Below are 23,880 nucleotides of genomic sequence, written 5' to 3'. Positions count from 1 at the left end.
GTATGGACCAGAGCTGCACAGGAAAGCCCAGAGCCCAGTCAGGGTCCTGCCTACAGGCCCCAGCCAAAGGCCCACTTGGAAAAGAGCTACACAGGAAGGCAAGCAACACCCAGAGGCCCACCCAGATACCACTGATAAGTGGAAATGAGGAACAAGACAAGAGTCCACTATCACCACTCCTGTTCAATATAGTCTTGGAAACATTAGCCACAGCAATTAGACAAGAGAAAGAAATCAAAGGAATAAAGGTAGGAAATGAAGAAGTCAAATTGTCATTATTTGCAGATGACATGCTACTCTGTATAGAAGACCCCAAGAGCTCCACCAAAAGTCTTCTAGACTTAATAGCCAAATTCAGTCGAGTAGCTGGATACAAGGTAAACACTCAAAAATCAATAGCTTTCCTGTACACAAAGAACAGACTCACTGAGACAGGAACTGGAGAAACAACTCCTTTCACAACAGCATCCAAAAAAATGAAATACCTAGGAATCAACCTAATGAAAGAAATCAAAGACCTCTACTCTGACAACTATAGTGCTCCTAAAAAAGAGATTGAAGAGGATATCAGAAAATAAAAAGACATCCCTTGCTCCTGGGTAGGAAGAATGAATATAGTGAAAATGGCCATATTTCCAAAACTGCTATATAGATTCAATGCAATCCCAATTGAAATGCCAACAGCATACTTCACAGAACTTGAGAAAACAATCCAAAATTTCATTTGGAACAAGGAGAGAGCTAGAATAGCAAAAGCAATTCTAGGCAACAAAAACAAGGTAGGGGGTATACAATCCCCAACTTGAAAGTATACTACAAAGCTACTGTGATAAAAACAGCATGGTATTGGCAAAGAAATAGACCTGAGGATCAGTGGAACAGATTAGAAGGTGCAGAAACAACTCCAGACACAGCCACCGCATCTTCAACAAAGGAGCCAAACATTCTTACTGGAGGAAAGATAGCCTCTTTAATAAATGGTGCTGGAAGAATTGGGTTTCAACTTACCAAAGATTGAAACTAGACCTATATCTCTCACCATGTATGAACTAAAATCAAAATGGATTAAAGATCTAAATATTAAAACAGAAACACTAAACCACTGGAAGAGAGGTTAGGTAGAACTCTTGAAGACATTTGTGTAGGAAAAGATTTCAAAACCTCAGTTGCACGTGAACTAGCACAAAGAATCAACAAGTGGGATTTCTTCTTATTAAAAAACTTCTTCACAGCAAGAGAAACCACCAAGAGAGTGAAAAGACAACCCACAATGTGGGAAAAATTTTTTTTACTAGTTGTTCCTCAGACAAATGTCTATTATTTAGAATATATAAAGAACTTAAAGGGCCAGGGATTTAGCTCAGTGGTTCTGCCGCCTGCCTTGAAAGTGCAAGGTCCTGAGTTTGATCCCTGGTACCAAAAAAAAAAGAACTTAAAAAAATCAGACCTCCCAAATTTAAAGATCCAATCCAAAAATGAGCATCTGAAATGAACAGACATTTCTCAGGCAAAGAAGTAGAAATAGCAAATAAACATATGAAAACATGTTCAACATCACTGGTCATTCGAGAGATGCAAATGAAAACAACACTGGGATTCCACTTCACTCCAGAAAAAATGGCTGTTATCATGAAATCAACCAATAATAATGCTGGTGGGGCTAAGGGGAAAGAAGAACACTGCTCCACTGCTGGTGGGAGTGTAGACTGGTGCAACCACTGTGGAAATCAATATGGAGATACCTCAAAGAGCTAGGATTAGAGGTCCCATTTGACCTAGGTATGTCCCTACTGGATATCTTCCCCAAAGAATAAAAAGAATCATACTACAGCGATATGTGTGCACCCATGATCATAGTGGCACAGTTTGTAATAGCTAAAACTTGGAAACAGCCCAATTGCCTATCAGCTGGAGACTGGATAAAGAAAACGTGGGTTTTTTAATAAAATGGAGTACTACTCAGCCATAAAGAATGAGAAATTAGAGACATTATAGCTAAATGGATGCACATTGAGGTGGTACTCTTAAGTGAAATAAATAGGACTGACTTGTGTAAATACCAAATAGTTTCTCTGATGTGAGAAACTGAAAGTGTAAATAAGGATCAAAAGGCATAATAGATTTTGTGAAATAGGAAGAAAAGGTCCAAAGGGGAAGGGAAATTAGGAGGGATTGGGGAAAGGAAAGAAGGGAATGGAATTAATATGAGAAAATGAAAAATTGGAAACAATTGTAAATTGTAAAAGTGGAAATATTGTAAATAGGGAGGGGTGGAGGGGTTGAATGGAGAGCAGGGGAATGGGGAAAAATAAGAACCAAGATAGATTATGTAAAGGTACAAATTTCCAATGATGAATGTCATCATATTGTACACCTAAAATGTACCAATAAAATTAATTTTTAAAAAAGAAAAAAGGATAGAGACATCCTCTATCATGAATGATAAAGAAGACTTAATTATAGAGCCTAGAAACAATAAGAGATTAAGAAAAATTAAATAATTTCATGTTAAAAATAGAAAACATAACAGACTGATTGGACAAATTCCTAGAAAGACACAAATTTTCAAAACTGATTCAAGAATTAGGAAACTAGATCCTGTATTAATTATATTTCTAATTAAGAAGTTTCCAACAAATAAAACTCCATGTCCAGAAGGTTCACTGGTGATTTCTATTAAGCACTTAAGGGAGAAAATAAATTGGGTGCGGTGGTACATGCCTGTAGTCCCAGCTATACATGAGGCTGAGGCGGAAGGATCACAAATTTGAGGCCAGCTTGAGCAACTTAGTCTTTGTCTCAAAATAAAATAAAAAAGGGCTGGGTAAATAGCTCAGTAGTTGGCTTGCCTACCATGCCTACTATGAATAAGACCCTGAGTTCAATTCCCAGTACTACAGAGCAAAACAGAACAAAAATACAAGGTGAGTAGTGATACCAGTCCTATATAAATTCTTTTAGAAAATTTAAGAGGAAGAAATAATTCCATATTCAGGATATAAAGTTATACCAAAACTATCATAAGAAAAGAAAAAACTATAGACCAGTATCTCATATAAATGTAGATGAAAAATCCTTAACAAAATATTAGTAAATGGAATCACAAAAATAAATTAAAAAGAATAATATCGTGACAAAGTGAGGGTTAACAAAGGAATGCCAAACTAGTTTAATACATATTTGAAAATCAATCAGTGCAACTCACCATGTTAATAGAGAAAATTGTGTGGTCCTTTCAATAGATGTTGAGAAAGAATTTGGCAAAATGCAGAACCACTTATTGATAAAAATATTAAGCACAGGAGGACGAGAATGGGCCTTCCGTGACATATAAAGGGCATCTACAGGAAGCCTACAGCTAATACCATAATGAAAGCTGATTAAAGCTGAGACTGAACCCTTTTCTCTTAAGGTCAGGAGTAAGGCAATGATTCCCAGGCTGGCCACTTGAAGTCTACATCATCCTGAAAATCTTACCATTGCAATCAAAGAACAAAGTCATCAAAGCTTATTCAAAGAAAGGAAAGAAAAAAACTTCATTCAGACGTGACATTAGTGTATGCATAAAAAAATCCCAAGGAATGTGCAAAAAAGCTACTAGAATCAATAAATTAATTTAGCCAAGTCTCAAGAAATAAAAACACAAAAATCATCTTTCTATATCATGGTGGTTTTTAAATTTCCACAAATCCTTTGATATTATCTTCTTTAAAATACAGATCTTTTAATTATTTTTTCTTGAATGTGGGTTGATCATAATACATTGGAATACTCATAATATCTGTTACATTTTTGAGGCATATAGAGTATTCAGTAATATTATTATCGCACCTATACTGTACAGGCCCTCCTGACTATAGTAGAAGAATTCTAAGCCTACACATCATCCATTCACTTAGCAAAAATGTACAAAGTGCTATGTGGCACAATGTAGGTTAAGTGCTGTGAATATTACAATGCATAGGAGAAATGGAGCACAGCCCTCAGGAAAATACTGAGTACAAGATCTATCCTGCTCCTCTTTGCTTCTGCTACAGAGCCTGGGAAAGCATCTTGCAGCCTTTGTTGATGTGAATTTAGATGCATCCATTTACCTTTGCAGAGTGTCTTCTACGTGACAATACTATTACCCTAGTTGATGGCATTCTATGAAATAAAATTATGAGAACTATATTTCTCCAAAAGGCACTCTAAAAGCCAAAATGCACATGACCACAAGACATGTCTTCATACTTCACAGTTAACTCTGAATCACCAAGCTTTTATCTTGAAAAAGTACCCAGATAGTTTACCTGGGTAACTGCTGAAAGACAGGCGGCTACTGCTGGTGTCTTTATCTTTGATGTTGAAGTCCCAGTGTTTATATATCCTGAGCATAGCTGCGTATGTATACCAGCTTGAGTGAGCAAAATAGATGTTCTCAAATCCAGGAAGAACCTGTAGCCAGAATTACAGTAAATGACACAGAGGCCTAGGGATAGCTGACTACAATATTAAATGGAGGAAGCATTACATCAATTCAGGGTTTTTGCTATCTTTTTCATTGGAAAATATGGCCAAGGGGTCCAACATTAACCTTTAATGTACACAAAATAGACTCTGTTCTTCTGCCATCCATAATAGAAGATTCTGAAAGGTGAGAGTGGCAAGTGTGTGCCGCATAAGAGGAATGATAGATGAAACACAGGTGACACCATGTGCTTCCAGTTCCCTCTATTAAAGTTTGTTCCAGGTCTTCACTTCAACCATACAGGAACCCATGAGCTGACACACCCACAGCCAGGGGCGATGAGGTGTTGCCACACCTGGGTGACACATACAAAGACTCTGCTTGCACCAGGAAAAAGAGAGATGCTACTATGAGTGTCTTACCTTAATAAGAGCAGAGCAATGTCCCATGCCCCATCTCTTAAAGAACTTCATGCTGGTGTCTTTTGCGGAAGAGAAAGAGGGAATCAGATCCAGTAGGTCTCCAACCGCATTCAGGAACTGAATCTGAAACATGGTCATGGGCTGGGAAAGGACACAGACTGCACTAAGTGACACGGGTCATTTTCTAGCTTTTCTCTTGTTAAGCTTCCAGTAAATTTTTTTCCTGTGAAGCATTTTTACTGAAACAGATGTACTGGATTTTACTGTAACTTACAAAATAATTTGTATAGCTTTTTATCATTTAGAAGAGATGCCTCAGTACATTTTGATAACCACAGATTCTGGAAGTGGCTCCTTAGAGAATAAAGCAGATTTTTCTGCTTCTGCTCCTCTGCAGCAATTTTTCAACCTTGACACTACTGATATTTTGAGCCAGATAATTCTTTTTTGGGGGCGCTGTGCACTGTGAGGTGTTTAATAGCATCCTTGGCCTCTGCTACATAGAAATCAGTACCAAACTTCTAGTTTTTTTGTTTGGTTTGGTTTTTTTCTTTTGGTACCGAAGATTGAACTCGGATCCTTGCGCTTGCGCAGCAGGCGGTGAAACCACTAAGCTAAATCCCGGCCCCTAACCTTCTAGTTTTGACAACTAAAACTATTTCCTCCAGACACTGCTGGGGAAATCACCTTGGCAAGAAAGTTCTTCAGCAAAATACTCAACTAAGATGCTTCTGATTTTGATTGTGTGCATTAGCCCTGAAGCGACTGTCAGATGATACCTGAGTGTGAACTTTGTACTAACTGGAGAGCTCTGCTCTAGTAAGATGCAATCCACCAGTGTCCTAGGGCTGGGTGTCTATAAATTGATTTTTAGTAGAGCTAGTGGGAAGACAAATACAATGACATTCTAACCAAAAAACAACAAAAAAAGCAAAAAACCCTACCCAATAACTTACTTATATAAATATTCTCTTGGTTTTCGAGTAAGTAATACATTCATTATTCAAGATTTTAAAAATTATAGTAAGGCCTTTAGTGGGTAGTCTTCTCCTCCTCTTGCTCTCCATTTGCCTGTTACTTCTCCATTTTACCATTTTTTACTGGTTTCTTTTATATATCTCTAGAACTTTTGATATGCCATATAAATTTTTTAAGACAAATATCATTGTGAAGTTTTATGTGCACAGATTTCATGGACAAGAATGTCTCTAATCTGAGTGGAACTGCTAGGTTGTAGAATACATTTATCTTTAAATATTACATGTAAGGCCTATCTTTTTCCCAACGAAGTTGTAATAATTTACTCTCTTCCGCAGGTTTCCCTATTCTGCTGTGTAATAGGATCTCTTTGAGGATCTAATATGCATTTCCTTGAAATTAAAAATATCTTCATGTTCACGGGCCACTGTACATAAAATTCCTGTTACTATTTTTGTTCATTTTTCTGAGTATTTTCTATTTTTTAAATGTATTTGATAGTATTTTGTATGCATTTTAGACCTTAAAATACCTTGTTATTTGAATATATTGGAAATATCTTCACTAGGTTTGTAGTCTTTTCAAATATGCTATATTTTGGTAAAAAATAAATTCTTCATTGTCATTAACTGAATTTATTAAACTACTTTTTTCATGCTTAGTGTTTTTGTGTTTTAAGGCATTGTTTACGTTGTCACATTCTCCAAGAGAATGATCAATATTACTAGGTTCTTATTACTTTGAGGGTCTTTTCAGAGAACAAGACAGGAAAACACGTATTATTTTAAGGAAGCTAAAAATCTTTTCCTACTTATATTTCAAGTTTGAAAACCGCAGGATTTTTACTTCATTTTTTTTTCCCGTGTTGAAAATCATTTGGCATAATCACTTATTTGCTTTATTTTTCTATATCTATCCATCCATCCAAGTTTCTCTATCAAACTTCAAAATACCAATACCTACACTATTATTAAAGTAAGATTACTGCATACAGTTTAAGAGGTTTTGTTTGTTGGGATGGTTGGTGTTGATACTGCTGTTTGTTTTTTGGGTGGTGGGTCTTGTCCCTAGGGTCTCTCCCACTAAAGATGTTAGACAAGAACTTTTTCGGTGTTGCTGGAAATAACAGCTCTTTGTGGACAGGATACCATCAACTCATTCCACAGTTAGATATATTTGTTTTCAGTTTTTAGGGATTGCTTTTCTTTTTTTTTTGGTACCAGGGGATCGAACTCGGGACCTTGTGCTTGCTAGGCAGGTGCTGGAACCACTGAGCTAAATCCCGGGCCCATGGAATGGGATTAATATGAGAAAATGGAAAAATAGGAACAAAATCTTTGTAAATAGGGAGGAATGGAGGGGTTGAAGGGAGGGCTGGGCAAGGGTGAAAAATAAGAACCAAGAGAGACTATGTAAAGGTGCAAATTTCCAATGATGAATGTCATTATATTGTATACCTAAAATGTACCAATGATTAGAATGAATAATCGATAATGCAAAATAGTAAGAAAAGGTCCAAAGGGGTAGGGGTAGTGGGAGGGGCAGGAGAAAGGAAAGAAGGGAAAGGAAAAATGATGAGAAATGGAAAAAATGGAAATAAAGGCTTTGTAAATAGGGAAGGGTGGATGGCGTGAAGGGAGGACTAGGAATGGGGAAAAAATAAGAACCAAGATGCATTATGTAAAGGTACAATTCCCAATGAGAAATGTAATTGTGTTGTATACCTACAATGTACCAATAAAAGAATTTAATAAAAAAAAAAAATCCCGGGCCCAGGGATTGCTTTTCTTATTTGCAATTAAACTGTGTTTTTAAAAATTATCAGCAGCACTTACATGATTCTAAAACCTAGAAGGCAAGATGGATTTGGAGAAATTTTGCTTTCATTCCTCTTCTCTCCACTCTCTTTTCTTCCTTCTTTCATAGTTAACCATTTAGTTTTTTGTTGTTATTGTTTCTTCTTGAAAAGATAAGCAAATCTATCTATGCTTCTTTATTTCTCTTTCTTATGTAAAAGGTAGCACCCATATACACGGTTCTTTATCTTGCTTTTGGACACTTAATAAAAAACCCTACAGATCACTCCCTGACAGTATATGGAGATCTGCCCCAGTTCTGTTTATGGCTGTATCAGTCCTTTATGTATTTGGCTGCTTTGAGTCTTCTGTTATTATAAATTGCTTGTAATGAATAGGCTTGCACGTCTGCTAATTGTATTTCTGCCATGTACCTTTGTGGTAATACTAGAAGTAGAATTGCTGGGTCAAAATATAGGTGAGTACATGATTTTAGCACAAAGCACCAAAATTCTTGTTCTTAGTATCATTTTGCCAATATTTTAGGAGAGTGCCTTTTTTATTCCCATAGCCTTGCAAACAGGGTACACTTTCACACTCTGGAATTTTTGGCAAAAGGGAGAAAATATTTATTGGTATGATTTTAATTTGTATTTCTAATCTTATGAGTAAGGCTGAGATCATAGTATTCATAATTATGTGTATCATTTTCTATGAACTTTTTGCATATATGTATATATGTGTATATAGCATTTATATTACTCACGGGAGACAAAACACCTATAATTTTGGAAGTATATCAAATAATACCTTAGAAGCCTTGATGATTCAATAGACCCTCCCCCAAATTAGTGTGTGTGTGGATAGGTGTTTATGTTAATGTTGTGGAATGTGGGAAACAAAACTTGTACACTTAGACATTTTTCCTTAAGGAGCTAATAGCCCAAAACACTAAAATCTTTATCAGGTTAGTTAAAAAGCCAATGCATTCATACCAGGCTTTTAAACCTTGTCCTGAGCACAGTATTATGAAAGATTGAAAAAAACCCACAGAAACAGTTGTTTGTGTTTTGAACTTAAATTCTATCGTCCTAGTTTGATATTCTTCTAAACTGGAATGTCATTTCAAAAACAATTTTCAGTATTCTTGCCATATAAATTCTGTGCAGCTTCCTAGAAATCTTACTATGGTGGGGCCCCTTCCCACATGGCAGGCTGGAAACATTTTACAGTGTGGTGATATCAGCCTCTGTGTACACACGTGTAGTTCTGATGTAACTCTGAAACATAAATCATACCCAACCAGGCTGTAACATGTTAGTGTGTGTCCATATAAGGGAGATAGAGACACAAAAATTGTATAAAAGTGCGCAATGATGCCATGTTTGGTACTCAGTCTTTGGATATGAATCTGCTGAGTCAAGTACAACTAAAGCTACTTCCTTGAAAAAGGCCTCGGAGTCCCCTTTCTACATGAAAATCCTGCAGTATTACCTTTATCTTTTCTACTGTAGCCCTCTTTATGGCTCCCACATAAAGCCCATCCAGTTGTGCCATAACATAGCCAGTATGTCTCCAAAACGAGTCATTCTTGCGCTCTCTGATGTTTTTCCTAGTCCACTTCTCTTGCTTCCTGGAAGAGAAATGAGGTTGGTACTAGAGGTCTCAATAGCTGCTCACCCAAACCTAAATCAAACTAGGCATTTAGAGCTTATATACTCAGGGACTTGGTCTGGTGTGACTTAAATTCTAGATCTTAGCACATTTCAGTCACTCAAAGAATTTCAGGGCAAGCCTTAAGTGAGTTTTAATTTGTCTGTAGGACTATGCATATTCTTTTATAGCTTCTTCTGGGCTCTATCTAGAACCAAAGACAAGTGACATAGTAGCCTACCTGTGATACCAAGACCTAAGAAAATCAAACACAACCTGTTCATGTGCATATCATATAAAACCATAACATTTCTGTAAGTCAATAAAGTAGTTGATTAACTTTACTTTTGTGTATAGGCATGGTAATGTCAAACAGCAGGAAGAAAAAAGCCTCTTAATGACACAATGGGGTTTGTATCCTTCTAATTCTCTCACAGATCATGTTCATAGCTTATAGTTCATTCTATTTCAGTTGTTATTAATAACTGCTTCCATGTCTCAGTCCTAGCGTGCTTAATAAAAAAGTATGATTTTCTACAGTCCTTTCATTCTCTCTTCTCTCAGCTTTCTGCACTTTATAGGGGATGATTTGATATAACTTTATATACAGAAAGCTATTTCTGATTTTCTCAGGCTATCTCCAGAGCAATCTTAGAACAATACAACACCATGCTACACCTAGGCCACTGTTTTTAACTGATGCTTGGCAGGACTGTTAGCATTTCTGAAGAAGCTGCTTAGTGTGTGATTTGGAAGGTCAAACCAAGACACCTTCTGTTCCCAAATGAATCCCCTGTCATCATCCCACAAATTTAATATTTAAAATTTTAGTCTTGAGAAAACTTTCTTAAAATGGAAATATTCTCAAAGGACTTTAAGAATTATGACTGGACTGCAGATATTAGCTGATACCAGCTAGAATTACTCAACAACCCACTAAAAAGGGAGAAAAAAGGGATCTCCCTTTAAGAGGGAGAGAAAGGGATCTCTGTGAGAAGAGGAGGTCACCATGTGGAAGGGATCCAGAACTTCATTTTATCTGCTTCACTCCAGGGTGTCTTCTTCTAGCTGTGTTAGCAACTGATAATGTGATATTCAACTTGACCATTGAAGGAGTCAAAATTAGAGGACATATCTACAACCAATTGTCACACTATGATCAAAAAATGCTATACATGCAACTCTAGGGTCCTGCTAAACAGACAGAAAAAGAAATTGGCAAAGAAATAATTACTGCTTAAAATAACAGATTCAGGGCTCTGCAGCCTTAACAATGAGAAGAGGAAAGGTTTTATACATACTCCATAAAGTCTTGCACTTGATTTACGATAGAAGGTTTCTTGATCAGCTGGGGATAGAGGTTTGTGAAGTGGTCATTCATGTGTCTGAAATGATAAATGGAAATTGGTTGGGTTTTTTTGGGAAATTTTTACACTCCTGTTTTTCTTCTTGGATTTATCTACTGCAGTAACTTATTTAACATTTTGGCTAATAAATATGTCCCTGACTGCACATCTCTACTATATTTTAAGTAAATAAAATACACACTTAAAATTAAGAAATATTTTCAACACATAGAAAAGTATAGACTATAACAAACTCCCAAGCATCTACTAGTTAACTTTATTAAGTCTTTATATTTTGCCATATCTGCCACACATAAACACATAAAACAAAATGTGCACACTTTCCTGACACTAATTCCCCTCCTTTCTCCCCAGAACTGACTTCAATTTTGAATCTGACTTACTATTCCTATGTGTATGTGTGTGTGTGTTTTACAATAACTACATATTTAACCATAAATTATTTATTTATTATTTATCATGTTTCCAAACAAAATAGGAATAAGATCATGCTGATCTATTTCTATAACTTGTTTATTTCTTTTAACATTGAAGCAGGACTTACAAAAAAAAAGGAAAAACAAGTTTCCTCAAACTAAGAAAATTCCCCTTTAGACTTCCCCCTCTCTATGGCTGTTGGTCTTTGTACTTTTACAAATAAAATTAGTAACTTTGTCCCTGTAAATAAGGTTCCACAATCTCCTGTTCTCATAAGATCCTGTTTTTATCCGACCAAGGCCACCAAGATAGGCTGCTACAAAACTGTCACAAGCTTGACTAACTGCCTTTGTTCTCTTTCTGTCCACAAGGTTGTTTCATTAGGTAGATCAACCCCTCTCAACAGCATGTATAAAACTAGAGCTTTTCCTTTGTACTGGGCTTAGCCTTTGGACACGAGTTCACTGAGTCAATGTACACCTAATATATCCTCCTCTTTCACCTGGTCTCTCAGGTCTTATGAGTTACCACAACAGCATGATTTTTAAAGAAACATGTTACTATCTGCTGCTTAAATTCTTTTCAGTTCCTGATACTATTCCATGGTATGACTATATAGCAATTCATATATGCACTCCTATGATGAACATTTGACTGGTTTTTCATTGTTTACTATCATAAACTATTGTAACTAGTTTATTCCTTACATATATAAATATATACATGAAATTGGAAAATATTTTCAGCGTGAAGAAAAGCAAAAACTATACCAAACACCCAAGTAGACACCACCTAACTTTACTAAATTATAGATATAATATAAAACTTTATATATATAATATAAATATATAATACAAAACTTTATATATAATATAAAACTTCACATAATATATACTATAAAACTTTATATTATATATACAATTACTGGGGTTAACAATTTATATATAAATATATACAAATGTATTTTCTCTAGATACTGCCAATTGTTCTCCATAATGATACAATAAGTTCCCAACTTACAAACAAGTTCTGTTTTGGGAGGATATTTGTAAATAGGATTTAATCCAACAAATGAAGTCTTATATAATATACCTGTGAAAGTCTGCAACTAGAATGGTCATAAGTTGGGGACTTACTGCAGTAATAATTTACATTTCCAGACTTCATTTTCCACAGCTTTACCAACACACGATATTGTCAGACTTCATAGTTTTCAACAATTTGATGGATTTAAATAGTTTACCTATTTAATTTCTATTTCTCATAAGAATATTGAGAATTTGGGATTCTTTATTTTAAAAGGCCAAAGATTTATACAATCTGAAAAGAAACCAGAGTATAGGGATTCTTCATTTTAAAACTTAAATGATTAAAAATTTCTTACATGTTATCCAGTAAATATTTTAAATTGATTAAAATAATCCATTCATATTTATTGTGATTTTAATATTTTGGAATTTATTTCTATAATCTTTTCTATTTTCCATTTTCTATCCCTTTCTTTGTCCCCCTTTTATGTTTTCTTTGATTAGATATTTTTTCATCCTTTTTTCTTCCACTGATTTAGAAAGTATAGAATGATCATCATTTTTAAAAAGTATGTGTTTTCTTATGAAGTCTAAATGAATTTCATAATTCTCTTTTCCCCCGGACATAAAGCATATTTTGGTAAGCACTACCAATGGACATTCCCCATCATGCTATTGTTCGAAGACTTAGTTTTACCTCTTGAATTAAAAAAATTATTTTAATTTTTACAATAAAACTTTACTAATTTATTTGTTTCTTATATTGACTGTTTCTCTTTTGTATATTGACTATTCTAAAGTTTCCCTCCTGTTACTCTTCTGAAAGTATATCCTTTAAGAGTTTAATAGAAATCTATGGGTGGTAAATGGTTTTAACTGATATATATGAACATATCCCTATTTTGCCTTGCTTGGGCAAAATTAAATGCTTATATAATCCTAGTTAGATATTTTTTCTTGGTACTTTTAAAGTATTACCTTGATATTTTCTGGCTCTGTTGTTGGTGATGAGAAGTATGTTGTCTAGCTGAGATTCCTTTGAAGTTTGTGTCTTTTTTTAAAGATTCTCCTTATCCTCAATTTTCTGTAATTTCATTCACTACTGTAGCAATTAAATAGGCTGCGCCTTCCAGTAAAGAATTTGTGATTTTTTTTTTCAGTTTTGATGAATTATCAGCTACTACCCTATCCATCATTTCTTATCTGAAATTTCCTCTAGTCCCTCTTTCTGGGATTCCTAATGGTCCTATGTCAGAGTTTCAATCTAACCACTATATCTAATAACAACTCTTTTATTATCATTACCCTTTTGGCTTTTTAGTCTTTGCATTATATAAATCCTTCAATACTAACATTTGATACAGATTTTTTTGTCTGATTGAGGCCATTCTAGAGTTTGTCTATACGACAACAGGTAGTTTTTTGTTTTTTTCTGGTACTGGGGAATCAAACTCAGGACCTTGTGCATGTGAGGCAGGCACAGCACCACTCAGCTAGATCCCCAGCCCTCTAACAGGTAGTTTTTTAAAGTAATGTCTTCTGGTTTATTCCTTTCTTTTTCATACATATTCCCTCAAATTTTTCTTTCATTTATGACTTAAAGCAGTTTATGTAAATTAAAGACATTGTTAAACTATTCTATAAAATTAGGCTAGAGTGTATTCCTGATTTGATGCTTGATTTAGTTAACTGCTTCTCTTAGCATCCAATGAGAGAGAGAGAGAGAGAGAGAGGAGGGAGGAAGGGAATATTTTGGAACTCTGGTGTGCTGACATTTTCATTTACTTATTTATACATCTTTCTCTGTCTCCTTTCACCTTTCTCTAAGTGCTTTCACTGAGTCCTGAAGTTCTGACCTGTGGAATATTGCAGATACATCTATAAATGAGTCAGCATGGGGATGATTTTTTGTGGGGTATCCCCCCTTCCTTACCGACATGCTCATGGTTTCTTATAAATCTATAGATCTAAACTCTTATAATTTAGGATGTTGCCCTGGTTTGGATGAGTAGTCCACATGGTTTTCCCAGGGCAGCAGTATTGTGAGGTACTATAAACATTTTAAGGGTGGGGAGTCCTTTGAGAGGTCCTTAGTCCATTGTAGTTGTGCCCTTAAAAGGGATTGTGTGACCCCATCTTTATTTTCTTTTCCTTCTTTCCATTCTCCCATTCTTCCTGGCTCAAGATGTGACATCACTGTAACACATGCTCCTCTAGAATATGGCACCATTATGAATCCCCCCCCCCCGAGTGGTGCTGCTTAACCTTAGACTGGAGCCTCCAGAATAAGAACCAAAATAAAGTTATCTTTATGTCATAAGTAGCCTGTATCAGGTATTTCATTATAGTAATGCAAAGCTGACTGATACAGATGCACATCAACCGACATTATTGTGGTTTCCTATTCTATAAAGTTAAAAGAAATAAGGTCACTTATGCTCCCCAACCTTGACTCAGCCACTTAGAGCACTGGGACCCTCACCCCTCAGAGGGGCCACCCCTGCCTGCCTCAGACCCAGGGCCAGTACAGCCATACTGGATCACTTTGTTTTCTGTTCCATTTTTGGTCCAAGAGATGTCAGTCGTGCAGAGGTAGACAAATCCTGAAGCAGAGGAACACTAATCTTGCCTTGGGAGTGGCTGCTGAGTTTATTTATCTAAGAGTAGAAGGGCCGGGAATTTAGCTCAGGGGTTCTGCCGCCTGCTGTGCAAGCGCAAGGACCAGAGTTTGATCCCCAGTACAAAAAAAAAAAAAAAAAAAAAAAAAATCTAAGAGTAGAGAAAACAGATGGAAAACAGAAGGGTAAGAAGTGGAGGTCTCCAAACATCTTCCACCTTCAGGCTCTGAGAGACACAAGCCACTTGCAGCCTCTTCGTTCGAGGGTCTTCTTGATCCCTACATTTTTGTGTGGTGGAGTCATAGAGGGTAACACTGAAGGTTTCAGGTTTCACATTCTGATGTGCTTGCTCCACTCCTGGGACATATGACTGAAACCAAGATTCCTGACTTCTCCATCTTTCCACGTCTCATTGAACAAAGATGGCCCCTTGTGAAGATACTGGATTTATTTTAAGCTCCTGTGCGGTGCAAAGGCAGGAAGTGCCTTCCTAAGTTGGACAGGACTTGCTCACGTTTTTCATCCATCATACTCATTCATATATTGAGACTCATGAAGACACTTGTACACCCATCTTTTCCTGGATCTCTTGGCATTGTGTCAATACCATGTGTCGTTTACTGTCTCCTATTCTTTTCTGTATGTTTGACCACAGCACGGCTCTAGTATTTCCCATAGTGATTAACCCAGTCCTGTGTTGTCATGAGTGGGAAAATTCTGTGGCTAACCAACCTGCTTTCCAATCCTGAATCCTACTTACTAGGTTTGTGACTTTCAGCTTAATTTCTCTGTGCCCAAGTTCTCACGTTACTAATATGAAGATAATAATGACACACACCTCATAGTATTGTGGATTAAATAATCTAACATATGTAAGGCTCTTTAAGCAGTTTGACACACTGTAAATGCTACATAAATGCTGGCTGTCATCATCATCGTCATCCTCCTTTTCTTCCTCATCATCATATCATTATTTTGTGGCTCATGTTAAGATCAAGCTAATTACTACTTAATAGGCCATTAGATATTTTTGAGGGTGAGGCTATATATTAATTATCTCTGCCTTGCTCACAGCCTTAGCCTGGAAGCATTTTCAGCTTCTAACATCAAAACAGTAAGTTGAAGGTGGGCGAAGTGGCACAGGCCTATAATCCCAGCACTTAGGGAGGCTGAGGCAGGAGGATCCCAAGTTTGAGTCTCACCTGGGCAACTCAGTGAGACCTTTCCTCAGAAAAAGAAAAAAAGGGGGGTTGAGGATTAGTTTACTGTGAGAACAGCCCTGAATTCGATCTTTACTACACCACCACCCCCCAAAAAAGAGTAAGTTGGGATGGAGGAGTTTTTGTGGTTTTTGGATTGTTGGAGTACTGGGGAATTGAATTCAGGGCCTTTACACTGAGCTTTTCTCACCCTCCTCTCTCTTCTCTCTCTCTCTCTCTCTCTCTCTCTCTCTCTCTCTCTCTCTCTCTCTCTCTCTGTCTCTCTCCAGTCTTGTTAAATTGCCCAAGCTGGGTTTCAACTTGGAATCCTCCTCCTGCCTCAGCCTCCCAGAATGCTGGAATTATGAGCATGTGCCACCATGTCCAGCTCAGAAATTCTTGAGGCATTTCTTGGTGATAGCTCAAATGAAAAATAAACACATTTGGTTGCCTTTCTGTTCATGCCACTGTTTTGCTAGAACTTATAATTATCATAGTCTCAAGAAATGTTGTCTCAACAAAATAACTTATAGAGCCCCCTTTGAAGACTGTACTCAGAAACTAACTCTTCTCCTTGTCTACAGAGTCTGGCACAAAATACCAAATCAAGTGTTTGTGTCATTGAATTGACTTATTCAAACTGAGAAATTTGAGGAGGTGGTTTCAGCAGCTGGCTCAGCAACATAAGAGATCAGCCACTTTATTAAAAACTAGAGCGGATCCTGTCCCCATACCCTGATCACCCTTCTTTCCAAAAAGGTTTCATGTCTCATTTTATTAAAAATCAACCCATGATTACTCATCAACATTTACATCATCAGTGAGGCATCAGAAACTGAATTTGCAACTCTTCGAAAGCCAAGAAAAACAAAGGAGGAAGCTCAGTTTGGCCATGGCTGCTACCATACTACATTAAATGAAAAGACATTCCTCATCCTTCTGACTCATCCCTAACAGAAGTACAGCAACAACAGGATTTAATTAACCCTAATAAACATGTAATTAAGAAACTGCTGGGGGCACAACCCTGTGCCAGGTGTCCCGACTAAGATAGGGACCCTGCCCTTAAGGCACTAACAGATGGCACAGGGGAGAGGTGGAGCTCTGATCCAGTAGGAATGCAATCACCCCAAGCTTTATCAAGAAGACAGTCATTGAGATGGGTCTTGGAGGATTAGCCCTTTTCACCAGGTAGAGATAAGGGAGGCAGTACCTGGCTCTCAGGAATCCTGGTTCTAAGAGGAAGTAGGAAAGGGGATGTAGGAAAGGCTTGGGAAGAGAACCGTACCTAGTCTGTGGACATGTGGGGACAAAGAGGGCTCCCAGCTTGGCTGGAATGAGCCCATATGAGGGGGATGTTTGTTTCCATGGCAGCAGCAACTGTCCTGCAGTGAGCAGGAGAGAATGGTAGAAGAAGAGGGGGAAAGGAAGAAAGGCTCATCGAGGGCAAGACAAAGAGTGAAAACATCCACTGCCCATTTCCAGTTATGGCCCCAGCTGGCTCTGTTGCTGCTGTTGGGGACAATGAGATCATTTGCAGGGGCAGCCCTGGGCAGCTGGCCTTGAGAATCATGGTGAACTATAGAGGGCTGGACCCAGGACCCAACTGTCATCCGGTGAGTGTTGTAACTATTCAAGGAGGCAAAAATGATTGAATACGTCCAGGGAAATACTTCGGAGGATTTCAAGAGATTTTTTTTCACTTTTACACTTGATGTCTTAAATATTTCAGAAGTTGTAAGGAGCAAATGATAGCTTCCAATGTGGTGAAACCAATCTTTTTATCTGAGTATCTCAGTTGTTCATCCCACAGTGTCCATCCTCTCACACACCTGCTGTGAATACAAGGTGAAGGAGAACAGATGGAGTTATTATGGGAAGCTAGGTCAGATAGAAATTAATAGGCAGTCAGACAGGGCTAGGCCCTCCATGGAGTCACTGCAGAAGATGAGAACACATCACAGCTATGGCTGGAGGCCCATCTGTTGAAGGCCTGGCCTCGTGATAAAGATGCAATGACTAGGCCAACATGCCTGCCTGGGAGATAAACAATAACTTGAGACTGTGCTGTGACTGGTATCTCCTGGTCCAGTAAAGTCCAGATAGACATCAGTCACCTAGGTGAGTGACCAGAGCATCCAGACCCATCCCTTCCCCAAAATGCCTTTGTTCTTGCCATGCACCCTTGCTATGTGACTCATTTCCCTATTTGATCCCTGATATTAGCCAAGCAGCCATATTTGTAATCCTATAGGTTGGCTGTAGTCTGACCCATATTGTATCCACACTGTGACTCTGTTGACAAGGCTCTGTGGTGGCAACCCCCTTTGGGACCTCGTCTATCACCTCTCAATAAACTTTTCCTACTCTTAACCTCCTTTGTCCTTTGGAATTCATTCTTCTATTTCAGGAGACATGAACCCTGCACATCTGACACCTAGCAGGTTGGGAATTATATTTCTCCTCTATCACAATGACATTTTAAAAGTAGTGATGGGGAAAGAGTGGCAGTAAACTTATCACCATTCATGGCAACTGTGCAAGCTGAGAAAATGGGAAAAGAAGGTTCTTTTGGGCTCTAGTGTGAACTTACCTCCAGCCCGGTCTCAGACACACTTTCTCAGAGGTTGTGTCTTTGTGTGTGAGAACCTTTCTTGCAAAAGAGCCCCCATCAGTGTTATGTTTGAAGTTGATAAATGATGTTTTTGTATGAAGATGCCATAGCTTTTCAGATAACTTCCCATGTTTACCTCCTAGCTTAGGACTGGTATGCCTTCTCCATGCTGGTTTGTGGCTGTTGTTACAGCTTCCAGATGGTTGGCATTTAAGCCTTTTGCTTTGCTTCAGAGGGAGCTGAAATTTTTGCTTGAGAACAGTGTACAGCTGTGGTGCTTTGTTAGTTCTCGGGGATGACTTTGGTCTGGGGGTTGCAATCCTGTGAATCTTGCTGGCATCTCCTCTGTTGTCTGCCTGCTGGACCTCTTACCCTTGTGAGTCCAGTTTCTCTACTTCATTGGATACGTTCCTCTATTCAAAGTACCTCCTGGATGTTAGAATGTGTAATGTCTTCATCTCCTGGACCCTACAGGAGAGGGGGATGGAAAAAGACAGTCCCTCCCTTCCCTGAACATCACCAGGAGTTTGTTTTCAGCATACTTGGTTATTAGTGGGTCCTCCCCTAATCCTAGCATTGAGCTAGCCACAAAACAGGTCCTTTAAGTGCATGATGACTCCGAAATTCCCTTCCTTTGTTTGCATTTCAGTAATGCAATTAGAATGATGGCCTTTGAACAACTGCTTAAGGGATAGACTTCTCTAAAGACAATTTTGATTGTTTTTCTTCCTTTTTCTTTCTCTTTTCCCCTTCTTTCCTTCTTTTTATTCCTTCTTTCTTTTCTTCCTTCCTTCTTTCCTTCTGTTCTTACATCCTTCCATCCCCGTCCTTCCTTTTTATATTCTCCTTTGCTTTTTTCCTCATTCTTCTAATACATATATTAATAATATATATATATTATATATATAATAGTATATCTATCCCATCCACCCCTTCACTTTCTCATCTTCTTGCTCACCAACATCTCCTGTTAAGTGAGATATATCAAAGTCTCTGCAGAGCAGAGGTCTTCTGAGACCCTTGGGACCTCGTACCTGAGATACCCATCCTTGAGAAGGTGGGGAGAATCACCACAGTCACCAGTACTAGAGAGTGGTGCGCAGAGAGTTCATTTTCACATTGGAGAAGCCTCTCTGTTGAAGCTGAGACCAGTAACTACTGAAAGGGCTCCCCCACAAAGCCTTCCTTATCGCGGTGCATTGCCTGTGTCAAGGTGACTCACGCAGAGCATCTGTTCCTTGCTCATTGTAAATGCTACCCACTCCTGCCAGAGTGGCCTTTTTCCGTACTCTGTTCTGTTACCTTCTGTCTCAAAAGGCTTTATCACCCTTTCCACTCAGGCCACAGGTTCTTATTTATCAAGCCCTAGGCCCACAACTCACTTTTTCTTTTTTCTTTTTTAAATTTTATTGGTACATTTTCGGTATACAATATAATGGCATTCATCATTGGAAATTTGCACCTTTACATAATCTCTCTTGGTTCTTATTTTTTACCCCTTCCCCTGCCCTCCCTTCAACCCCTTCATCCCTCTCTATTTACAAAGACTTTGTTTCCATTTTTTCATTTCCTCATATTAATTCCATTCCCTTCTTTCCTTTCCCCTAGCCCTCCCACTTCCCCTTCCCCTTTGCCCCTTTTCTTCCTATTTCACATTATCTATTATGCCTTTTAGTCCTTATTTACACTTTCAGTTTCTCACACCAGAGAAACCATTCAGTATTTACACATATGTGTCCTATTTATATCACTTAAGAGTATGGCCTCAATGTGCATCCATTTAGCTATAACTGTCTCTGATTTCTCATTTTCTATGGCTGAGTAGTACTTCATTTTATTAAAAAACTGCATTTTCTTTATCCAGTCTCCAGTTGATGGGCATTTGGGTTGCTTCCAAGTTTTAGCTATTACAAATTGTGCTGCTATGAACATGGGTGCACATATATCACTATGGTATGATTCTTTTAATTCTTTGGGGAATACATCCAGCAAGGGAATAGCTGGGTCAAATGGGACTTCCAGTCCTAGTTCTCCGAGATATCTCCATACTGATTTCCACAGTGGTTGCACCAGTCTACACTCCCACCAGCAGTGGAGCAGGGTTCCTCTTTCCCCACAGTCCTGCCAGCATTTTTTATTGGTTGATTTCATGATAGCAGCCATTCTTTCTGGAGTGAAGTGGAATCTCAGCATTGTTTTCATCTGCATCTCTTGAATGATCAGTGATGTTGAACATTTTTTCATATGTTTATTTGCTATTTCTACTTTTTTGTTTGAGAAATGTCTGTTCATTTCAGATGTCCATTTTTGGATTGGGTCTTTAAATTTGGGAGGTCTGATTTTTTTAAGTTCTTTATAGATTCAAGATAGTAGACCTTTGTGTGAGGAACAGCAGATGAAAATTTTTTCCCACATTGTGGGTTGTCTCTTCACACTGTTGGTCATTTCTCTTGCTGTGCAGAAGCCTTTTAATAAGAAGAGATCCCACTTGTTGATTGTTTGTGCTAGTTCACGGGCAACTGAGGTTTTGTTCATAAAATCTTTTCCTACACCGATGTCTTCAAGGGTTCTACCTAACCTCTGTTCCAACTGGTTCAGAGTTTCTATTTTAATATTTAGATCTTTAATCCATTTTGATTTTAGTTTAGTGCATGGTGAGAGATATAGGTCTAGTTTTAATCTTTTGCAAGTTGAAACCCAATTTTTCCAGCACCATTTATTAAAGAGGCTATCTTTCCTCCAGTGAGGGTGTTTGGCCGCTTTGTCAATGATGAGGTGGCTGAGGGTGTCTGGAGTTGTTTCTGCATCTTCCAATCTGTTCCACTGGTCCTCAGGTCTGTTTCTTTGCCAATACCATGCTGTTTTTATCACAGTAGCTTTGTAGTATAGTTTCAAATTGGGAGTTGTGATACCCCCTGCCATGTCTCTGTTACCTAGAATTGCTTTTGCTATTCTGGGTCTCTTCTTGTTCCAAAGGAATTTTTGGATTGTTTTCTCGAGGTCTATGAAGTATGCTGCTGGGATCTCAATTGGAATTGCATTGAATCTATATAGCAGTTTTGGAAGTATGGCCATTTTCACTATATTAATCCTTCTTACCCAGGAGCAGGGGATGTCTTTCCATTTTCTGATATCATCTTCAATCTCTTCTTTCAGAGTGCTATAGTTTTCAGAGAAGAGGGCTTTGATTTCTTTCATTAGGTTGATTCCTAGGTATTTTGGGTTTTTGGATGCTATTGTGAAAGGAATTGTTTGCCCTATTTCTGTCTCAGTGACACAAATCACTTCTTTGCAAAGCCTCTGACTACTCTGGCCCCTGGGCTGCTCAAACTCTGGGACACTTGTGGAGTATTCTCTGCAGCACAGATCCCCTGAGAGGGTTCCAGGGTCCCTTCAGGATCCAGTGTTAAGCTGAGATCAGCAGCCAGGTCTCTTCCTCCCTCCTCATCCTCCACCCTTGGGCTGCTGGCCTTTGTCTAAACGGAAGGCTCTCAGATCCTCCAGCAGGGGCCACAGTTGGCAGCAGTGTTTAAGTCTTCATACAAAGCAAATAAACATGAAAATTGTTACTGAATAGTAGCTGTCCTTTTTTAAGAATAAAATTTAAGTAAATTTTACTGTAATGTAGAATTTTTAAGGTTGTTAATAAAAATGCTACCCTTTTCTACAGATTTTTTCTGAAAATGGATAAGGTTACTCAAGGATAAATGCTGTATTTGAAAAATGAAGGTAAAATGATAAAGCCATTCTCAGCATTGGCTGCTATGAGATGTTGACATGTATTTTTTCCCCTGAAAATAACAGTATCAGAACTGCCACCTTTGACAGGAGCCCTCACAAACCCCATGAGCTCTCTCAAGCGATGATACCAGGAAATAATCCAAGGAAGATTGTTGATCCTTAAAGAAGTCCCATTGATTAGAGCTGCTCCCTCAAAATCACATTTCCCTCGTGACCCACTGTATATGTCATTGGTGAGTTTAATCTAATTTCACACATATGTACACAATTTCCATGTGAATTATTTCTCCAAACTTGCAACACTAGTTAAATAACACAATCAGAATTCACTGGACACAGAAGTAAAGATTTTGAGGGGAGGATGAGAAGTTCAGGTTTTTACATATATAACATGGGTTTAAATATGCTTTTAACATCTTCAGTTATAGCATTTTATAACTCTGAATTGTACACTGTTAAAGGAACTTTTATGGTAGAGTAACAAAAATTGAGTATAAGAATAAAAACAGGAATTTGCAGTCTAAATAAAAAAGAACAGCCAGGGCCCAGTAACTAGTCATTCAACATTGGGTATAATTTTAGAAATAGATTAAAATCAACACCTCACTTACTAGTACTAGAGTGATGATAGTCCCAAATAAGGTTTGATTGAACTGCACTTAACAACTCGGCCACAGGGAATAAAAGAAATGGCCAAGTCCTAAGACACTTTTTATATCAAAGGAGGAGAGAGGCTTGATTACATGAGTTGCACCTCTTTTCCGCTTGAAGATCTTTCCTCTAAAATGCACATATCCTGACTGCATTATTAACTGTATGCTTGCTATTTTTATAAGACTCTGGAATCAAGAAACAATAGAACTGGAAGGAACATTTATAGTAGACTCATTAACATTTCAACTTAAAATATTTTTGCCCACTTGGAAGTATTGTTTCAAGATGGCTGAAAAGAAATTCTTTTACCCTATATTTTTAATCTTCCCCAAAGAGTCATTCCATCTCTCTCCTGCTTTCTGCCAAACAGCAAATGACTAGTCAGATGAAATAACTTCACTACCTTTTTTAATTAGTTCCATGGGAAGGGAAGATTTGAAAAAGGAAGAGCCATGGGCATTGAGGAGAGCCACAGCTGTGAGCTGTGTACCTCCAAGACAGGTATGATTATGAACACGAATGTAATTCTAATAACTTTTCTGCCACATGGAAAGGACTTGGCCAGTTTTCAGGCCAACACAAAATTCCAGGAAGACAAGAATACCCGGTGAACAAAGAAAAGCACAGAGGTTACCAGGCAATTGCTCCACAACTAGGGTACTTACAGGGCAGTGAGGTAACCCTCCAAAAAGCCAGCCACAAACATGATGATCTCATTGCTCAGGTTCTGAGTGCCATATCCAGCTTTAATCTCCAGGATGCCCCAGCCAGTGGTTTCCATAGAGTTATTGTAATAGCCATATGCATCCCCATCTTTGTCCAGGACATCTTTGACTTCTACTGTCTTTCTATCAGGTATCCAGTATACAGTTGCATAGTGAACTCCTGGAAGAAAAGGAATAATGATAGAAAGTCACTCACCTGATTTGCCAATGAATTTTTG

At 37.9% G+C, this 23,880-nt stretch overlaps 1 protein-coding gene across 1 annotated transcript in view; it reads right to left on the bottom strand.

The window, feature by feature from the left end:
- Positions 1–23,880, bottom strand: part of Plbd1 (phospholipase B domain containing 1) — a 63,427-nt gene that overhangs the window by 23,406 nt on the left and 16,141 nt on the right. The window contains exons 2-6 of the mRNA XM_004845836.4: positions 23,603–23,822; positions 10,601–10,684; positions 9,141–9,279; positions 4,873–5,013; positions 4,293–4,437 (exon numbers count right to left, since the gene is read on the bottom strand). Coding sequence (XP_004845893.1) covers positions 4,293–4,437; positions 4,873–5,013; positions 9,141–9,279; positions 10,601–10,684; positions 23,603–23,822 — 729 coding nt within the window. The remainder of the gene's footprint in view (positions 1–4,292; positions 4,438–4,872; positions 5,014–9,140; positions 9,280–10,600; positions 10,685–23,602; positions 23,823–23,880) is intronic.

This window comes from Heterocephalus glaber, unplaced genomic scaffold (assembly GCF_053883595.1).
Source record: "Heterocephalus glaber isolate CG9 unplaced genomic scaffold, H.glaber_assembly_v1.0 deba00001444, whole genome shotgun sequence".
Classification (NCBI taxonomy): Eukaryota; Metazoa; Chordata; class Mammalia; order Rodentia; family Bathyergidae; genus Heterocephalus; species Heterocephalus glaber.
Note: the sequence above shows the minus strand (reverse complement) of the source record. Positions and strands in the feature narration are given on the sequence as shown.